The following is a 21,058-nucleotide window of genomic DNA, read 5'->3' on the forward strand; positions in this document are numbered from 1 at the left end:
AAAAGCCTAGGCAGGTTTATTTTTTGCTTTTAAATAATAAAGTGTTCTCAACGCATCGATTATTGCTGACCATTGGCTGTCTGAAATTTGATTGGGGAATTGGTTGCTGTCTGTACCTTTAGATTTAGACTCGAGTGCTGTTAAGTAACATACGAAAAGATTTATTTTTCCTTATGACTGCTAACACCAGTGTGAATAATTGTTTATTTGAATCAAATGCTTACTCTTATTCCTGTTCCCATGCAGTTGTATCTGAGTGTTACTGTAAGCGTTCACTGTATTAAACTTGGGAAGACCCTGTCCTTTATTGTGCAACACCACTTGTAAAACTGTAACACACTGGGCTCTAATTCCACCTGCTATAAAGATAAGGGTGAATGACACCTATTATATTCATCCAGGACGTTGTCATAATATTTACACAAAGGCTGTGCAATTACACAGAAATTGTGCAAACATTTTGATAAGCAGCAAAGGGCGGCTTGCCACAGCTTAGTCAGTCACAGAAGAAGAAAAAGACAGTCGGAAGTTTTTCTTGTTTCTCTTCCATTTTTTTTTTTATTCTTCATTTTATTTTTAAGGGTTGAAGCTAAAGGGGTCTCTAAGTATGTGTACTGGAAAGTGTTCCCGGCTTATTGGGTTGGTGTTGATCCCTGCGGCCTTTGCTTGTATTATAGCAAACCTGCTTCTGCTGTTTCCAAATGCAAAGTCGCTCGACAGCGACCACATCACTCTGCAAGCATGGCTGATGGGAGGAATAGTTGGTGGCGGCTTGTTCGTAAGTATTGTTTCATTTTTAATTTCCAGATTTTCCGTACAGCTCTGGCCAAAAGTTTTACATCACCTAGAATTTTAGGATTGAGACTTCAGGGGACCCAAATATCTGTCCAAACTAACACACAAAGAGATGTTTATTAAGGAAATTACTTTCAATCAAAAATCCAATTCTGGATTAAACATACGCTGAACTGTAAGAAAGGAAATGTATACGTTGAAGATTGAATTCATATACAGAGTGTTTGTTTGTCTTCCTTCTCTAAACTTGATTTAACAGTCATTCAATTTTCCAGAGGAAATGTTAAGACTAGGATTTTGTATTTCACTGGAGACACAATAGCACATATTTATATAAGTTACTGAATAATTAAGAATCATTATTCAGTGTTTGGAATGTATGTATTCATATATAAAATGTATCTTCTAGTTATTCTCTGAACAAAACCCCCTGCTTCGTACTAATCATGCTCGCTGAATACTTTCATTTTACTAAAATACTAATTTTAACTACAACTACACACTTAAAAAAAGTGACTTACAGAGACTAGGGGGTGAACTAGAAGCAATGATAATTGCAAGGAGGCCCTACAATATTATGATCAAGAATTTTCTTAACAAAACTTATTGTTGTCATTTGTAGTTTGAACTTTTGGTTACAACTATGTACAGCTATGGCCCGCAGTTTTGCATCGCCTATTTAGGATTGAGACTATATGGACATCATTTAGATGTTCAATTTAACATCATATAATCAAAGAAACTACGGGAAACCATAATACTAGTACATCAATTTTTGTCAGTTTTTCGTTACGTATATGGAAAACTACAAAGCGATGTGTAATTCAATATGTTAACGTAACAATATTCAGCAGGTTTCATTCTACTTTATGATGCAAAATGAGTTAATTCTATAGGGTAATGCAGAACTTTTGTCCACAGCTGTGTTACCACAATTTTTTTAATTAACCGGTATTAGTACATTACGACAGCTAATGATTAATTGAGTATCTGGTACCATAGGGTGTCAGTTCTTTTCAAGTAACCTTCAACTCTCCACCAGTTTATACAATGCACTAACGGCAACCAGGAGACAAAGGTCTGGCGATAAAAATGAAAGTGTCACAGCACACCCTATGATCAATAACAGGGCAGATTTCTCCACATGCTTCAAATTAATTCTTTCCTTTTGACATTACCAATAAGTTATTACAAGTATAAGAGAAAGGTTGCTCCCTCCAGTCCAGGGCAGGCTTGAGACATGGAGACTGAACTGCTCCCTCTCTCCCTCACCCCCTCTCCCTCCCATTTTATTATACGTCAGTATAAATATTATAATTAAATACAAAACAATGTTTAATTACTCATTATCTGCAGCAATGCAAAGTGAGGCAGTAAACAGAATACTTCAGGCTCCGTATCTCATGAAGACAAAAGTACACAGGTTTGTATCCCTTTTGAAATATCTCATACTCTTTTACGAACGTGTGGGCAGGTAAAAAAATGCATTTATGAACAGCAAATATACAAAAACACATTACGTGCAAATGATCTTTTGTGCAAAGCCCAACTGCAGATTGGATTGTAGGCTGCAGCCCCAGTTTGATACTAGGAACGAGACTTTACACACTGGTTTCATGGTGCAGATGGAAATGTGTCATAAGATAACATTAGGTAGTAATATCAGCTGTTTATGTTAAATAAATAAAGACCTTGGTAAAGCAGGTCCAATGTGCACTAACCGGTGCTTGATTATTGCTTTTTGTGTTCCCTCTCTCAGATGTTATGTCCTGGCTGCTCAGCAGTAAGAGCTGGAGGGAAGGGTTGCTGTGGAGCTGGTTGCTGTGGCAACCGTTGCCGGGTACAGTGGCAGTATTTAAATTATATTAAGATACAGATATGGTTTATTCCAGTGGTTTTCAACCCTGGTCCTCAGGACCTTCTGGTTTTCATTCCAACTGAGCTCTCAATTACTTAACTACACCCTTAATTCAACTAACAATTAGCTTAATTAAGCATTCTTAATTGTTTTCAGCTCTTAAAGAGTTGCAGATTTCAAGTCAACTCTAAAATCGTATAAATAACTTGAAATCTGCAACTTGTTAGGAGCTGAGAACAATTAAAAAGGTCTAATTAAGGAAAATATTAGTTCAATTGAGGGTTTAGTTAGGTAATTGAGAGCTCAGCTGGAATGAAAACCAGAAGACACAGGGGGTCCCCAAGAACCGGAGTTGTGAACCACTGGTCTATTCAATCGCAACTTGCTTCTAATGACAAAAATGGTTTCTAGAACTAACTGGTTTGCAATCAGAATCAATCCACCCATTAGTTTGTGCTGACCTCAATGGTCATGGTAATGCTGTGGGTAAAATGTTAATCACATGTATGTCAGTCATGCAACTAATTATAAATCACGTGTGAGAAAACAACCAATCATGGCTCAGTGTGAAAATTCCAGCACCTCTTATCACCTCTTATCTTATCATCCTGTGTACAATGATGTCATCGGTGCTAGAACACAATTAATTTATGTTTAATATTAGCTCCGGAGTACAATCTCTTTTTTGATACATTTGTGATTTATAGTTAGATAGTAAGTGAATATGTTGTGTGAAGGGTGTATCATAACAAAAATCATTTTGCAGCGTTTGCATACCTGTCAACATAAGGGGTTAACAGTAGTGTTTTGAGCAAAATACGGGAGAAAATCTGTCCTGGGAAATGTCAGATAGAAGGGTCCAAACTAACGGAGACTCCAGGTGAATATGGGAGAGTTGATAGGTCTGCGTTTGAAATCCTCTTGCCCAAAACTGCACGAGATACAATCAGAGATGCCCAACACGTGACACAATAACCTAGAGAATTTAGTTTCTTCTATTCCAAGGACTTGTGATCTAAATTCGAAGGGCAGACTAAAAACGGCAACAGTCATAGCTCTGCTCTTTGAATTAATATCACAGGTCCATGGAACAGAAGAAACCAAAATCTTTACATCATCAGAACTTGATAAACCAGAACAGAAAATAAACCAGACTTCCAAATTCCCTGCTTAATTCACTCTGCGCACCGCTGTGCCCTTCTTTGTTTTATCAGATGTTGAACTCTGTCTTCTCGTCTGCGTTCGGGGTGCTTGGAGGACTCTACTGCGTCAGTGTGTCTTCTGCTGGGCTGGCTAACGGACCCAAGTGCCTGACCGCGAATGACACGTGGGAGTATCCCTTTCAGGAGACGCAAGGAAAGTAAGAAGTGACTGACTGATCATCCACCCATCACTATGAAACACTGTACGGCTCTGGCAAAACTATTTTGCATCACCCTTTAGAATTAACTCATTTTGCTTCATAGAGTCGAATTAAACCTGCTGAATAATGTTACGCTAGCACATTGAATTACATGCCGCTTTGTACTTTTTTCCATATACTTAAAGAAAAGCTGACAGAAATTTGAAAAATGTGACATTTCGCAAATCTAACGTGAAATACTACTGTACTACTATTATGGCTTCCGAATAATGACGTGTTTTTTTTTTTTAAATAGGTCTCAATCCTAAAATTCTAGCTGATGCTAAACTTGTGGCCAGAGCTGTACTTATTTCCCACTTAAAACATTTCCAGCACCAGCACCCACATTCTTACTCCCAAGTACTTTCACATTTCGTTATTCTATTTCCATTCTCCTCACTGTAAGAAGTGGCGCCCATACATACTGGTTTTCTTGTCTGGATGTTTGCTTCTGTGAAGGTTCCCAACTCTTATAAGCTCTGAACGGATTGATCTGATTTTTTTTTTTCCTATATCTTCATAATGTTGGGGATTAGCAAAAACAGGCACATGGCACATTTTAGGCAAGTCTAATTCTACAAGCATAATCATAATCAATCAAACATTTTTTTAAACACTTTTTTTAAAAGGTACAACAACTATATGTTCAGAAATATGTGTTTGTGTGTTTACTGGAATAACTGTGTATCATTTTTATAAATCGCATCCAACCACCTTTCTCATTCAGAAGTTGCCATCTAGTGGACATACAGTATACATTATTCTTTCAGTTCCTTCCAAAGGGGCTTGAATGACAGCACAAGATTAATCAGCTAATGCTCATTGAAACAATCTACCGATACTTATATTCTGACCCCTAACATGGTATGCATTGAAAAACATAATACATAAATGTGCTTGTGTTGTAGTTAAAGCAGCTAAGGTAAGCTTGTACAGGACTCGGCACAGAGTTAACCAACAAGCTTTGTGGCACTAAGGTTGGATGATAATGAAAAATTAGCGCTGTAATGACAATGATCTTAAATCATGTTTCGAATCCCATTATTTTCATGCGACTCCACAGTTTCTAATGTGTGATTTCTTTCTGGGAAAAAAAAACACTGCACCAGCTCACTGCTTCTCTCTCCCCTTGTCCCCTGTGCTAGTCACCAAGGTTCACCGTGGGCCATAGATTTCAGTTTTCCTCATGTGATTTATTTCTGAAAAATGAACCAGCTCCCCCCATGCTTGTTTAGACTGCGCTTGTAGATCTCTTCATCTATGATCTCCCCCTCCTGCTCTGCACTGGACTTGCCTGACCTCAGCACCATGTTACTGGATCCTCAGCTGATGTGCTATCCTTGCACTAATGCACTGCTAACATGTCATTGTAGATACAAATTTTCTTAATCCTAAATCTCATACTGTATTCTAGTAGAATTTGCACTTACTGTAAACTACACTGTATTTAAATCTTGTTTGTTTGCACTGTAACCTTGTATTGCCCTGTATACCTGTAAGTCGCCTTGGATAAAGGCATCTGCCAAATAAACTAATAATAATGTATCTTTTATTAGCATTTAGCAGATGATTTTATCCAAAGCGATTTACAGAGACTAGGGGGTGAAGTATACATCCTAAGGACGGAGCACAAAGAGGTTCAGTGACTTGCTCAGGGTCACACACAGTGAATCAGTGGCTGAGCCGGGATTGAACCAGGAACCTCCTGATAATAAGACCCCTTTTTTTAAATTAATTAATTTATTTTTTTTAAAATCACTGGACCACCAAGCCTTACTTCCCCTTCTCTCTCTGTCCCTAACCCCCCCAACCCCCCCAACCCACCCCCAGTGGGAGTTACCTGGTGAACAAGGACATGTGGAAGCAGTGCTTGGAGCCCGAAGACATTGTGCTGTGGAACATCGTCCTCTTCTCAATCCTCCTGGGGCTTGGGGTCCTGGAAGTGATCCTGTGTGGGATCCAGGTGTTCAACGCGTGCCTGGGCTGCGTGTGCGGAGACTGCCGCAAAAGAGGAAATGACGTAAGACAGCAGCATGTCTATTTTCTCCACTGCAGTGTGTAGAGACAGAGGAACTGGTCAATATAAATAAAAAAAAAGAAGACAAAAGTTTGTCGATGAGTTTTACTAGTTTCACAGACCCCTCTTAAGCACCAGTCTTGGACTACCTGGTGTTCGTTTAAGTAAGGTAGGGCAGTCCAAGATTAGTGCTAATCGGGGTCTGTGAAACCAGTAGTTTCTATTATATCCTAACCAAGGTGCCGACAGCTGTCGTCAAATGTTTTATATCACCTAGAATTTTAGGACTGAGACTTCATTGATTGCAGACTTCATTGATCGCAAATTAACGTGAAATACTACTGTACTACTATTATGGCTTCCGAAGACTTTTTTTTTTTTTTTGCAATATAATGTTGTAGTTTCTTCTTTGATTTATATAACGTTAAATAAAATATCTAAATTATGTTCTTATATATATATTTTTTAAATAGGTCTCAATCCTAAAATTCTAGCTGATGCTAAACAAATTCTAGCTGATGCTAAACTTGTGGCCAGAGCTGTACTTATTTCCCCACTTAAAACATTTCCAGCATTGATCTGATTTTTTCCCCCTATATCTTCATAATGTTGAGGATTAGCAAAAACTGGCACATTTAGGCAAGTCTAATTCTACAAGCATAATCATTTTTGTAGTGCAAAGGGGCTTGAATGACAGCACAAGATTAATCAGCTAATGCTCATTGAAACAATGTACCGATAATTTTTTTCTGACACCTAACATAGTATGCATTGAAAAACATAATACATAAATGTTCTGAAAAAAAGAAACTACAAAATGATACTGGAAAAGTCTACCGGAAGTCATAGTAGTTAAACATTAAACATTTGCGAAACCATAACCTAAGATGTTATGTAAAAAGCAATAATAAGCAACAACCTATTTAAAACCAGAATATATTTAACCAGAATAGCATTTAAACACATTTAAAACCATACATACATATTATAAAAAATAAAAAAAACAGTTAATAAGAAATTAATGCAATCCAGGTATTTTCACCTCGGTGGTCACTAACGACGTTCTGACTAGAAAGGACTGACGCCATGACCCAACATGAATGAAAATGGCTGTATCTCCATAATAATTGTATTTCACAAATTATTCTTCAAAGGATAAAACAGAGACTGTGAAACCATTCATATTTGGCCTCCTTTAAATTAAAGTTGGTTTGAGCGCTGTAGCTGCTGTGGCTGAGGAGATAAAGCCCTTTTACGCGTGTCAGGTAGGCTGTGCGCGCATATGCGGTATGTTATTGTTTTTCACAATTTATTTGTTTGGTTCACATGTAAAGGAGAGCTTGTGAAACAATTCGCAATTGGTCTCCTTTAAATTAAAGTTGGTTTGAAAACGCTATCTGCTGTGGTTGGGGAGATAAAGCCTTTTCATTGATGCCAGGACATATATGCGGTATGTTATTGTTTTTCACAAATTATTCTTAGGATTCACATGTAAAACAGAGGCTGTGAAACAATTCACAACTGGTCTCCTTTAAATTAAAGTTGGTTTGAGCACTCTAGCTTCTGTGGTTGGGGAGATGAAGCCATTTTCATTCATGTCGGGTTGGCGTGAGTCGAATATCAAACGAATATCGCCATCGGACGACAAGCTAATTTACCGAGGTGCCAAATAAAATATATATTAAACAATAAAAATGATACCTATTATGCTACACTATATTTACATTATAACCGAATTTGTACATTAATAAAATATGATAACACAATACGCTGTTCCAAAATAGTTGACAAAAAAGAGGTCATGTTTTACCGTTTACGCGCTGTTATATTGGAGTCAATACAATTAATATGAATTAATAACATCTCTTTAACCACAAAATGGAAGACATTACTAGTTTAATACTCTTTCAGGCAAATGGCACAACTTTTAGAAATTAAATACCCCTGTCCTGTTCCTCTGTTGGTTAGTTAAAACACCCCCCCCCCCCATGTTATTTCAACATTTTTTTTAATTAATTATTTTTATTTATATTTATTAACCTACCTTTTAAATTTTGCCACTTCATTCTCAGTAAAATGTGTAGCGTTTTCACCTAATTTTACTGTCAGACTGAAATTTTCACGAAATTCAACCGCCAAAAAAAGAAGCCTCTTCACTTCAACCGTCCTTGCTCGCGCTGTACAAAAAAATCACGCGCGCACGCGCAGATTCATTTTCTCCTTTCTGTGACGTAAGCAAGAAGGTATAGTACCTTATTTATAGGACACCTTTGTACATTTGACTTATATTTTTAAATGTTGTACCTTTTAATTCATTGAAAAGTACAAAAAGAAAATACCAGCAAGGATCTTAAGCGTACCTTAAAGGGAATATGGTACTCGTTTGTTCTTTGGGGCACATAAAAGTACTCCAGTTGTAACCTTTTATTTTTCTAACAGTATGCACTGTTAACTATTTTTAATGTACCAATTCACGTTTTATTTTTTATTTTAGGATGATGGAGGCTTATGAAAAAAAGAAAAAAGAAAATCACTCCAGTTGACCCCAAAAATGATATGAATTCTGAAACTCTCTCTCTCTATATATTCTCTTTTTAGGGGCTGATAATATTGCTAACTTTGTGGTATTTAGTATTTACACCATTAAGCACGTTTCCTATAATGTACATTTTTCTTGATGATAATTAAGTTCATTTTTATTAAATTATGCAGATGTTAATTTTGTTTAAGTTATGGTAAACTGTTTTGCTTCTTTCGCCAACTTCTGTTTTTGAAATGATGCAAGGCTGTTGGACATAAATGCGTTCTGAGAAATTTCATTACCATGTCTCCTGTCTAACTTTCTTGATCTTTAATAAAAATGTTGATTTTTAAAAGGTATTATTTAAGCACTCACAGTTCGGGGGAGGGGGTGGGCGATGGAGCCTAGATAGAAACTGAACTGCCCCTCACCCACCTAAGAGAAAGGACGCTCCCTCCAGTCCAGGGCAGGTTTTTGAGGCATGGAGACTGAACTGCTCCCTCCCTCCCTAACCCGCCCCCCAGAAGAGAAACTCTGAATTGATTGCAATGTGCTTTACTCTCTCACTGAGCTTAGCTATACATAGCACTAAAAAAAACTGCATGTGGTCAGGCATACGTCACAGCGCGTTTATTATTATTATTATTATTATTATTATTATTATTATTATTATTATTATTATTATTATTATTATTATTATTATTATTAATATTTATTTCTTAGCAGATGCCCTTATCCAGGGCGACTTACAATCGTAAGCAAATACATTTCAAGTGTTACAATACAAGTAATACAATAAGAGCAAGAAATACAATAACTTTTGTTCAAGCAAAAGTACAACTATTGTGCAAGCCCCAGAAGGTTCTGCCTGCTACAGAACAGGAAACTGAGGTTTCGAGAACAAATACACAGTTTACTGAAAGCTGAGGTATAGCTGCACCTTTTTATAATCTTCCTCTGTGTGGTGTAAAAGCCAGCTCTGTCGAGAGTGATTGAAGTAGCAGAGGCACACACCAGCCCCTATCACAAGCCGCAAAAGGGCAAAACCAAACATTGTAATCAGTTGAAAACACTGGTGCAGGGTTCAAACCGTATTGTCTTGAGGGTTACAGACTGTGCGTTATGAAAGAGAACACCTGCTAGAATCAAATGACTTCTTGTTAGTCTATTTCACTATGAAGGGGGTAATCTGTAAGCGTTCAGTGGCTACCTCTAATGGTCTCTCATACAAAGAGCGTAAGAGAAAATAAAACTCTCATCTTGATTGGAGTTAGCCACGCAACACTGCTTGGATCCTTAAAATGCACCCCTATACGTCAGCACATTTAGCAATCGCGCTGTGAAAATCGAATTTAATACCTTGAAAAAAAATGCAGCTGCTTTTCGATCATTAGAAATAGGTTCAAGTTCAACACATTTTATTTATAACACATGGTTTAATCTAACGGAAGGCAGCAGTGACATGTCACATGGCGCGCTATCACTAATCCTGTAACAGAAGTAATTGTTCATTGCGTTAGTCGACAACCCACCACGAACAGCTCCCAGACACAACAAAAAGATTCACTCCGCCATGAAGACAGTCATTATATTAATATCTGCACTGAATTTGCATTGGTCAGGTAAGCACTTTGGTATAGTAACAGTATTAGTTGTATAGATTCGTTTTATTAGGGCAGCAGTGTGGAGTAGTGGTTAGGGCTCTGGACTCTTGACCGGAGGGTCGTGGGTTCAATCCCAGGTGGGGGACACTGCTGCTGTACCCCTTGAGCAAGGTACTTTACCTAGATTGCTCCAGTAAAAACCCAACTGTATAAATAGGGAATTGTATGTAAAATAATGTGATATCTGTATAATGTGAAATAATATATAATGTGATATCTTGTAATAATTGTAAGTCGCCCTGGATAAGGGCGTCTGTTAATAAATAAATAATATTAGATGCCTTTGGAGACGAGATGGTTCATCACAATGGGTCTTTTCCAGATTTAATATTTTATATGAATCTATCAAAAGCTTAGAAGTACCTCCACTGTTTGTTTTCAAACAAACAGTGGACCGATATATAAAGTTGTGTGAAAAAACCCCACTTATTTTAAATTAAAGTAATAGATCACAAAATAGTCCCATAAAATGTCTCCGCCATGCACGTCAAACCATTTTAGAGGTCTCAAATGTGCAGTTTTGAAAGAAACACGTGTTTTAGCAAACATGTATTTTCAATTTTATATATATATATATATATATATATATATATATATATATATATATATATATATATATATATATATATATACACTTAATACCCATTCCGATTTAACACTTTATTAATATAGGATTATGTTCAACATTTAAACTTTAAACTTTAAATTAAGGAAGCTTAAGTAGCTTAAGGTTTAGTGATGTGTGATGCAGCTTTTTTTACTGCATCTCATAATTTCTATCAGAGGGGCTTGTGTACCAGGTTGTATAAGCCAAAGAGACCTAAGAAAAGATGTTCCACACAAGATTCAATGTACTGCCATATCTTAATAATTATAATAATATAATAAGAATAATTATAATAACTATTCTGCTATTGCAAAAAAAATATGACCATATTATTCTAATTATATGTATCATTATTATTAATATTACTGTAGTAGGGTTATAATAAATGTTACTCTGACGTCTACATTAGCAGGGCACCTAATCAGGAATTGAAATGTATTGACAAAATTAAACTGAATAACATATGCGTGCAGAGCTAAGATAAATATGTTATTATTATTATTATTATTATTATTATTATTATTATTATTATTATTATTATTATTATTATTATTATCTGGACTCTTGACCGGAGGGTCGTGGGTTCAATCCCAGGTGGGGGACACTGCTGCTGTACCCTTGAGCAAGGTACTTTACCTAGATTGCTCCAGTAAAAACCCAACTGTATAAATGGGTAATTGTATGTAAAAATAATGTGTAAAAATAATGTAATTGTATGTAAAAATAATGTGATATCTTATAACAACTGTAAGTCGCCCTGGATAAGGGCATCTGCTAAGAAATAAATATTATTATTATTATTATTATTATTATTATTATTATTATTATTATATAAGAGAAGTAAAGTTTAAAATATACAAAACTAATTTAATTTAAATCCAGGGCGTTGAGGACACTATGTAAGCCTATCACCCACATATAAAAATAATAACGACATATAAACTACCTTTAATAATGCAGACCTTTTTAAAACAGGCGGTTTCTTTTAAAAAAAAATAAAGTTGCCGTTATTTTGTAGAGAAAAAAAAAGCAAAACAGTGAAAGGTGGAAGCACCTGCAAAGCTGAAGCAACCTGTCCTGTCCAATAAGCGCTGCGGCGAGAGCGAACCCTGCAGAGCGACACCCTGCCGCACCGCGCAATGCTCACAGGGTTAATGGGTAAAGCACACACACGTTAGCTTCGGTCGATTGAAACGAGTATAAAATTCCCTTCAGTGTAAAGCTGAAATCCCATATAAATAAGCTGTTCTTAAATATAATGAAAGCGATATTATGCTTAATAAATAATGAAATAATACATAAATTATATATATTTAAATCATATATTTTTCCATCCCAGCTGCAGAAGGTCCTATAATATAATATAATATAATATTTTGTTTATCAATTGTTACCTTTTTCTTTACACACACACACACACACACACACACACACACACACACACACACACACACACACACACACACACACACACACACACACACACACACACACACACACTGTATAATATCCACATACTTTACTACTTAGAATTGTATTGTTTTATTTACAATATAATTAATATTGAGCTTGTAAGATGCAATGTGGCTTGGTTTTTAATCAGAGCCGTGGTCTGTGTCAAAGTTAAGTTATTGGTTATGGATCGAATTATTAGATATAAAGATAGAGTCCCCACTTTAAATCTCCGACATACTTCTTAATTATTATTCTTTGGCACGCTACTCCTCTTACACCGTTTAAGCTAGAAACGCCGTTCAAACTTTAAAACGTGTAGCCCGGTCTGGAATAGTGTGCTTGTAAACAACTTTTTGATATCTCTTATACTTTTTAAACTATTAAGCTTTTTGTCATTTTTTTGGTTCATCTTCATTCACTTTAATGGGACTTTTTTCAACATTCTAAAGCTCTCCATTGTTTAAAAACTTCCAGCATTCTATTGACTGTAAACGATGTGACTTTTGACACAAATCAGCTACTTTGACCACTTTCCCGACAAGTAAGACAAAAAGTTAGAGTGTATGAAATCTCCCTCTACTTCCCAGCTATTCAAATCTGAAATCAGAACAGAAATAACTTTTACCAATCAAGAACTACAGCTGTTTTAGTAACAGCATCAACTAAAATTTATCTAACTTTTTTTATAAGCAACTGAAATTTTGACCACTTTCCCTAAAGCAAGCCCCACAACTTTACTTGTAAAGTTACCATATTATTATTATTATTATTATTATTATTATTATTATTATTATTATTATTATTATTATTATTAACATTACACTTATATCTAATGTTTAAAAACACACAATTCTTACAGACTTGGCATCCTTTAACGTGATTAGGTCGATATAAATCAATACAGTTAGTCGAATGACTTCACAAGCGCCAAACAAAAAAAAACAACTTATATTTTATTGTAAACATCTCCATATTCCTTTAATCGACCTAATAAGGAATAAGGATAATAATTCTGGGAGAATTTCGTTTATTAAACATTAGACTTAAGTGTAACGTAACATTATTATTATTATTATTATTATTATTATTATTATTATTATTATTTTAGGTATCGTCGACGGGGAAGAACAGAAACCGCTGTCTCTACGGCAGCCTCATCCCTCGGTCACCTCACCCGAAGGAAGGAACCCTAAAATCAGGTGCCTGGTGGAGAGGGATCACAAGGTCGGGAGGCTGGTACTATCCTGGTACAAGAAGCCCCCCGGTCAGGGCATGCGGTTCGTTTTAAGCCTTCGGTACAAATCCAAAGCCAGCTACGGAGACGGGTTCTCAGAGAGGTTCCTACCTGAAATCGACGAGGACAGCAACAGCTTCAACCTGACCGTGGGGCAGATCGACAAGTCTGACGCGGGGGTGTACTTCTGCGCTGTCTGGTATTCTAACAGATATATCTTTGGGGAAGGGACGGAGATCGTCGTTTTAGGTAAAAAAAAAAAAAAAAAGTCATTTTGCGAGTTATTTAAATAACGTTTAATTTTTTTGTTTAATGGAAACTAGTGCAAAGTTATTAAAACTATTTTAAAAAAGCCTAAATATAACCGATGTTTAGGTATGTAAGTATGTATGTATGTATGTATGTATGTATGTATGTATGTATTGTATATGTATTTGAGGAAGGCGTTTATTATTATTATTATTATTATTATTATTATTATTATTATTATTATTATTATTATTATTATTATTATTATGATGATGATGATGATGATGATGATGTCTCAGTATCGTATAAACCAACACGGGATATTTAAATTAAACTCAATATTTAAACCTTAAACTTAATCAATATTTTACTCACTACCTAGTTTGAAAATATATATTTGGGTAACATTGTGAGTTAGGACTCGTGTCGTATTTCTTATCTGTCCGTTTTAATTGCAGGCAGTAGCATATTGGTGGCAGGCCCACCACACTGTTGATAAAGACAATGGCTTTTTTTTTTCTTTTTTTTTTTCAGACAAGCAGCCCCCGCCTCAGAAGCCCTCTCTCTATATTTACCCACCGTCTCAAAAAGACCTGAGGGAGAGGAATTTGGCCACCGTCTTGTGTCTGGCGAGCCGGTTCTCCCCGAAGCCGGTCCGGGTCAGCTGGACGGTAAACGGCGCCGAGCCCGCGCTGCCCGGCTCGCAGGTACCGGAGCCGCTCGATAACGGCGACGGCACGTTCACGGCGTGGGGTCTGCTCGAGCTGAGCGGAGATGCTTGGCACGAGGGCGCGGTGGTCACCTGCCAGGTGGAGCACGAGAGCATAAGCGCCGAGGAGACTCTCACGAGAACGACTGAGACGAAGAACAAACGTGATTATTATTATTATTATTATTATTATTATTATTATTATTATTATTATTATTATTATTATTATTATATCTAATGTTTAAAAACACACACAATTCTGCCAGACTTGGCATCCTTTAACGTGATTAGGTCGATATAAATCAATACAGTTTGTCGAATGACTTCACAAGCGCGTCAAACAAAAAATAAACAACTTATATTTTATTGTAAATATCTCCATATTCCTTTAATCGACCTAATAAGGAGTAAGGATAATAATTCTGGGAGAATTTCGTTTATTAAACATTAGACTTAAGTGTAACGTAACCTTATTATTATTATTATTATTATTATTATTATTATTATTATTATTATTATTATTATTATTATTATTAGTTGTAGTATTAGGTACAATAGTATTTAAATAGGATAAATGGAGATAACCCGATTTCTTTATGTATCTGCAAATATTTCAGTGTCTCCTTTTTGACTTCCTTTTTTTGTTTTTTTTGTTTTTTTTCATTAAAAGGCTGTAAGAAACAAACGGATGGGAACTGGACTGAAACTTTTGACAACTCCACAGATTACAGCAACTCAGGTATTGTAAATAATTACATATACATAAATAGATAGATAGGCACTTTGAACACGATATAAAATTGAAAAGAACTGTTCTATTTTTCTGTCAGCCTTTCTTGCTGTTTATTAGCAGCTGGTCAAACCTGTTTCTGTTTCTCTTAAACTAAAACAAATAGAGAGAGACCAGAAAATAATAATTTGAAATGATACAAGCCTAGTTTCTGAAGAAACACAGCTCTGGTAAAAAGTTTTGCATCACCCTCTATATAGAGTGAACTAATTCTGCTTCATAAAGTCGAATGAAACCTGCTGGATAATGTTCTGTTAACATATTGAATCACACATCGCTTTGTAGTTTCCCAGATACTTAATGAAAAACTGACAAATTGAAAACTATAACATTTCGAAATCTAACATAAAATACTACTGTACTACTATTATGGCTTCCGGTTGAGACTTTTTTTGCAATATCATTTTGTAGTTTCTTTGATTACACGATGTTAAATCAAATATCTAAATTATGTTCATACTGTTGTTTTTTTTGTTTTGTTTTTTTTTAAAACCTCACATTGTATGCACTTTTTTTTTTCTGGGACTCATTTGGTATCTCTCTTGCAGCTTATTCAGAATGCTGCTGCAAGTTCTCTAACTAAAACCAGAAAAGGCAAACACATTACTCCTGTCTTGGCCTCCTTACACTGGCTTCCTGTGCAGTTTCAAATTGATTTTAAGATTTTATTTTGAATTTATAAAGCCCTTAATGGATTAGCACCCAGTTATTTACAGGAGCTGTTGCTCCCATACATTCCTAAGCAGAATCTTAGATCTCAGGATGCAGGACTTTTGTTTATTGTAAGGGCAGCAGTGTGGAGTAGTGGTCAGGGGTCTGGACTCTTGACTGCAGGGTCGTGGGTTTAATCCCAGGTGGGGGGACACTGCTGCTGTACCCTTGAGCAAGGTACTTTACCTAGATTGCTCCAGTAAAAACCCAACTGTATAAATGGGTAATTGTATGTAAAAATAATGTGATATCTTGTAACAATTGTAAGTCGCCCTGGCTAAGGGCGTCTGCTAAGAAATAAGACTCCTGGAACACTCTGGCCTTGTGTTTGTCAGAGAAGCTAGGAGTCTTGCTGTTTTTAAGTCAAGATCCTAGACTTACTTATATACACAAGACTTTCTATGATAGTCTTTTTATTATGGATATCCATTATTACTGTTTTTTTTTTTTTTAAATATACATGATTGGCATTTTTTTTTAAATAGTTTTTTATTATAGTCTTTTTTAAATGCTTTTTTAATGTTTTTTTGTGCTGTGTGTATTATTTATTTATTTATTTATTTCTTAGCAGACGCCCTTACCCAGGGCGACTTACAGCTGCATACAAAAAAAAATACATATCAAGAATTACAGTACAATTCAAAGCAAGATATAAAATACAATGACTTCAGTCCTAATAAGAGCAAATACAAAACACAGTACGATCTGATCTGGGGGCAGCTCAAGAGCAGATAACAGTGTTGATAGTTACATCAGAGTTAGATACGAGTGCAAGTGAAATACAAGATACTACAGATTGGGTTAAGTGCAGGATTAAACACAGTACAATAGGGAGCAGATAAGTGCAAGTTAAAGTTATTATTATTTATTTCTTAGCAGACGCCCTTATCCAGGGTGACTTACAATTGTTACAAGATTTCACATTATACAGAGATTACATTATTTTTACATACAATTACCCATTTATACAGTTGGGTTTTTACTGGAGCAATCTAGGTAAAGTACCTTGCTCAAGGGTACAACAGCAGTGTCCCCCACTGGGGATTGAACCCACAACCCTCCGGTCAAGAGTCCAGAGCCCTAACCACTACTCCACACTGCTGCCCAAGTGCATTAAAGGCACTATATTGTCCGGAAGGGAAGAGTTGATTTCTGAAGAGGTGCGTCTTGAGGAGGCGTTTTCTGTAAAGCACCTTGGGGTCTGTGACATAAGGTGCTATATAAGTGAAACGAAACAAATAAATGGGCTCTCCTCAGGTTTCACAACCCTGCTTTAGTATGTGAACCCTCTTGTTTTTCCCAGATGTGGAGCGCCTGGGGGATATTTTGGAGACGGCCTCCTGTTGCTACACGATTGCATCAGTTCTCAGTGCTGTCTATGGGATCGTGGTCTCTGCTTACGTCTTCAAGGAGAGCCAAGAGGCACAAGGGAGGAGATCTGAACCCAAACCCAAACCCAAACCCAATGCCAAACCAAGGGGCCCCACAGGGAACTTCACAACCCACAGGGGGAAAGCTCCAGCCGTGCCAAGAATTTAAAATATACTGTCTTGCTTAAAAATGCTTTTTTTGTGGGGGGGGGGGGGGGGGTGTGGGGGGTGTGGGGGGGGGGGGGGGAGGTGTGGGGAAATCCCATTGCCTGCCCAGCTTTGATATTTCCCAATTTGCATACAGCTCTGGTCAAAAGTTTAGCATCACCCTGTAGAATTAACTAATTTTGCTTCATAAAGTCGCGTGAAACCTGCTGAATAATGTGACGTTAACATATTGACTCACATACCAAAACTGAAAACTGTGACATTTTGAAATCTAGCATGAAATACTACTGTACTGCTATTACGGCTTCTGGTGGACTTCTGCAAGATCATTTTAGTAGTTTCTTTGATTACATGATGGTAAATAAAAGATCTAAATGATGTTCATATAGCCGATGCAAAACTTTTTAGCCATAGCTGTACTGTACTAGATTTTACATTAGAAGGACCTTTGCTGTTTTCAGTATTTCAGAGTTTTTTTTTAAATTTCATTTCAAGTTCCAGAAAATAGAGGCAGTACATTGAATCTTGTGTGGAACATCTTTTCTTAGGTCTCTTTGGCTTATATAAGTTGGAACACAAGCCCCTCTGAAAGAAATTATGAGATGCAGTAAAAAAAAAAATGCATCACACATCAAAATCAAGTGCTTCACTAAACCTTAAGCTACTTAAGTTTCCTTAATTTAAAGTTTAAATGTTGAATATAATCCTATATTAATAAAGTGTTAAATCTGAATGGGTATTAATTTATTATTATTTGTTTATCTCTCTCTCTCTCTCTCTCTCTCTCTCTCTCTCTCTCTCTCTCTCTCTCTCTCTCTCTCTCTCTCTCTCTCTATATATATATATATATATATATATATATATAGGTGTAAGAGAACATCAGGCATATACTGTGCCTCATTAAGCAATCATTGCATCTAGAATTTTCACAGTTCAAAAAATAACTGTTTACTGTTAAGTGTTAAGAAGATGAAATATTTTATATTTTTCCACAGTGTTTAAACTGTACGAGGCGGCCCATGGTAATCTGTCAACACTGAAATACAACGATCAGACACTAGGGGGCGCCCTTGCTACACAATCCCCGCAGGCAAGCCCTTACAGCTATGGTGAAAACAAAGTTTTGCACCCCGACCCCTGTAGAATTAACTAATGTTGCTTCATAAAGTCGAATGAAACCCGATGAATAATGTTACATTAACATATTGCATTACACACCGCTTTGTAGTGTTCCACATACTTAACAAAAAAACTGAAAAAAAGTTGAAAAATGTGACATTTCGAAATCTAACATGAAACACTGTACTATACTATTATGGCTTCAGGTAGACTTTTGTTTTACATTATGTTAAATAAAATATCAATTATGTTCATACAGTTATTTGTATTATTATTATTTTAAATTATGTCTCAATCCTATCAGCCACGGCTGAACAGAACAAGCTGTGGCTTTGTGTTTGCTCGCACTGTGTGAAGCAGCGGGGAGAGATCGCTCATAAACCCTCGACCAGACACCCAAACATGCAGCTCACGTAGCGGGACTGAGGAGAACTTGTATTTCTTTTCAAAACGAACCAGCTGGCGTCTGTTTAAAGGGGTTTAGACAGCAAGGACTCGTTTCAAGTGTATTGTAGGGTTGCCAAATTAACCGAGGCGTTTTCTCAAAGCGGCAGTGGAGGGGGGTCAAGAAAGCTTGCAAATACACTACCCTGTCCGCTTTATTAGGACTGGTACCTACTATCGGGCTCGGCCCTTTCTTTTGATTTGATCCCAGTCCTGATACGATGTTTCATAGACTCCACAAGGTGTCGGTCGTTGATATATCGTGCAGTTGGTGACAGAAAGGATAGGCAGCGGATAAGGAGGACAAAGGCAATCGAGAAAAAATATATAATCAGAATCCCCTTTGATGTTCAGCCGCTACAAAATCAAACACAAGCTTCGTGAAAACAACCCGTTGTTGAAGCTGACACCCTGGGATCCTTCAAGAAGCTGCTTGATGAGATTCTGGGATCAATAAGCTACTAACAACCAAACGAGCAAAGATGGGCCGAATGGGGGCCTCCTCTCGTTTGTAAACTTTATGTTCTTAACTGCTCTGCCTGCTTCAAAACTAAAAAGGTTCGCAAACACGATCACACGGAGGAGGTTTTGTTTAGCCTGGAAGGATTGTGTGCCTATAGCTTTAACGCTGTTGACCGACTCAAAGTCCAATTTGGTCCAGTTAATGAGTAAAGAAATCACAGATAATAATTACAAAAAAAATAGCAGCCTAACTTAAAAACATATGCAGAAAAAGTTTAAAAAAAAAAAAAAAACACACACACACACGCACGCACGCACGCACACACACACACACACACATGCACGCACACACACACACGCACGCACGCACGCACGCACGCACATGCACACACACACACGCACGCACGCACATGCACGCACACACACACACACACGCACAGGCACACACACACATGCACGCACACACACACACACACACGCACGCACGCACACACACACACGCACGCACGCACACTTGTAATCGCATTATTATTTATTGTACCATTAACAGATTACACTATTACCAGCCAAGTCAACGGTAGTCTGATCCAGTTTTGTATATAGAAATGGGGACTGTAGTGAATGAATAGCCAGTATAGTACAATATGTGTTGGCTGTTTGTAACATTTCAATACCAATTCATTATATATATATATATATATATATATATATATATATATATATATATATATATATATATATTCAACCAATGACAGCCTCATCCTAATATCCTAATCATTACAGAAGCATTGCAATTGCCGTTGTGACGATATTAGTCTGTCTGTCTGTCTGCATTGCCGCTGAAGATCATTTGGGTAGGCTCCTTGTCGTTGTAAGAAAATAAAGGGAAATAAAAAGAAAATAAAGCAGCCGAAATGCTTGACTTTACATTAGTTTTGCTTTATTAATCTTTAAGTGGATTCCCCCCCAGCGCCTGCTACTATCTCATTTGTATAGTGCTGCTATTGCCAATGAGTGTATTTGCCTACTGAAGCTATGAGAGAGATAGAGGGACAGGGAGATAAACACACACACACACACACACACACACAGATATGGAAATGACTCAGGACGGAGATACAGGATGAACAAGAGTTCCAGAATTGGGTGACCCAGGTGGGGGGGCAAGGAGAGGTTTGTGCTGGTGGGGGAATGCGGGGAGGACAGTGAAGAGAGCGGGGGGGGGGGGGGAGCAAAAGGAGAAGGAGAAGGAGGAGGAGGAGATCAACCAGGAGACGAAAGCGGAAACATTCCTCGCGGTGATCCGGGACCTTTTTTGGAATTGCACGCACGGAGCACGCTCCCAAGTGTCGCCCATCCCGGGAGTTTGAAGATCCAGCCCGTGGAATTCCAGGCACTGGGAGAAAAGGGGATTGCGGGACGCGGGCTTGGAGTATAAGGAGGAATTGAAGGAGAGGCTTACAGGGCCTTGTGAAGCCGCAGG

At 37.1% G+C, this 21,058-nt stretch overlaps 2 protein-coding genes across 2 annotated transcripts; both read left to right on the plus strand.

Annotated features, from left to right (window-relative positions):
- The first annotated feature begins 473 nt into the window (after positions 1-473).
- On the plus strand, positions 474-8,894 carry LOC117967909 (transmembrane 4 L6 family member 5-like). The gene is made up of 5 exons (XM_034915364.2): positions 474-778; positions 2,555-2,635; positions 3,868-4,013; positions 5,886-6,075; positions 8,567-8,894. The coding sequence occupies exons 1-5, from the start codon at positions 608-610 to the stop codon at positions 8,582-8,584; spliced, it is 606 nt and encodes a 201-aa protein (XP_034771255.2). The 5' UTR covers positions 474-607; the 3' UTR covers positions 8,585-8,894.
- Positions 8,895-10,038: 1,144 nt separating this feature from the next.
- LOC117971384 (M1-specific T cell receptor beta chain-like) lies at positions 10,039-17,586 on the plus strand. Its single transcript, XM_059015445.1, has 5 exons — positions 10,039-10,215; positions 13,428-13,802; positions 14,337-14,675; positions 15,182-15,250; positions 17,316-17,586. The coding sequence occupies exons 1-5, from the start codon at positions 10,167-10,169 to the stop codon at positions 17,549-17,551; spliced, it is 1,068 nt and encodes a 355-aa protein (XP_058871428.1). The 5' UTR covers positions 10,039-10,166; the 3' UTR covers positions 17,552-17,586.
- Positions 17,587-21,058: the final 3,472 nt, after the last annotated feature.

The sequence above is a fragment of the Acipenser ruthenus genome, chromosome 50 (genome assembly GCF_902713425.1).
Source record: "Acipenser ruthenus chromosome 50, fAciRut3.2 maternal haplotype, whole genome shotgun sequence".
Lineage (NCBI taxonomy): Eukaryota > Metazoa > Chordata > Actinopteri > Acipenseriformes > Acipenseridae > Acipenser > Acipenser ruthenus.

Excerpts from the sequence above, each read along its gene's own strand:
- LOC117967909 (XM_034915364.2), top strand. The coding sequence starts at position 608 with ATGTGTACTGGAAAGTGTTCCCGGCTTATTGGGTTGGTGTTGATCCCT. Across the intron at positions 779-2,554 it reads TAGTTGGTGGCGGCTTGTTC|ATGTTATGTCCTGGCTGCTC; the intron begins GTAAGTATTGTT and ends TCCCTCTCTCAG. Across the intron at positions 4,014-5,885 it reads TTTCAGGAGACGCAAGGAAA|TGGGAGTTACCTGGTGAACA; the intron begins GTAAGAAGTGAC and ends ACCCACCCCCAG.
- LOC117971384 (XM_059015445.1), top strand. The coding sequence starts at position 10,167 with ATGAAGACAGTCATTATATTAATATCTGCACTGAATTTGCATTGGTCA. Across the intron at positions 14,676-15,181 it reads GACTGAGACGAAGAACAAAC|GCTGTAAGAAACAAACGGAT; the intron begins GTGATTATTATT and ends TTTCATTAAAAG. Across the intron at positions 15,251-17,315 it reads CACAGATTACAGCAACTCAG|ATGTGGAGCGCCTGGGGGAT; the intron begins GTATTGTAAATA and ends TGTTTTTCCCAG.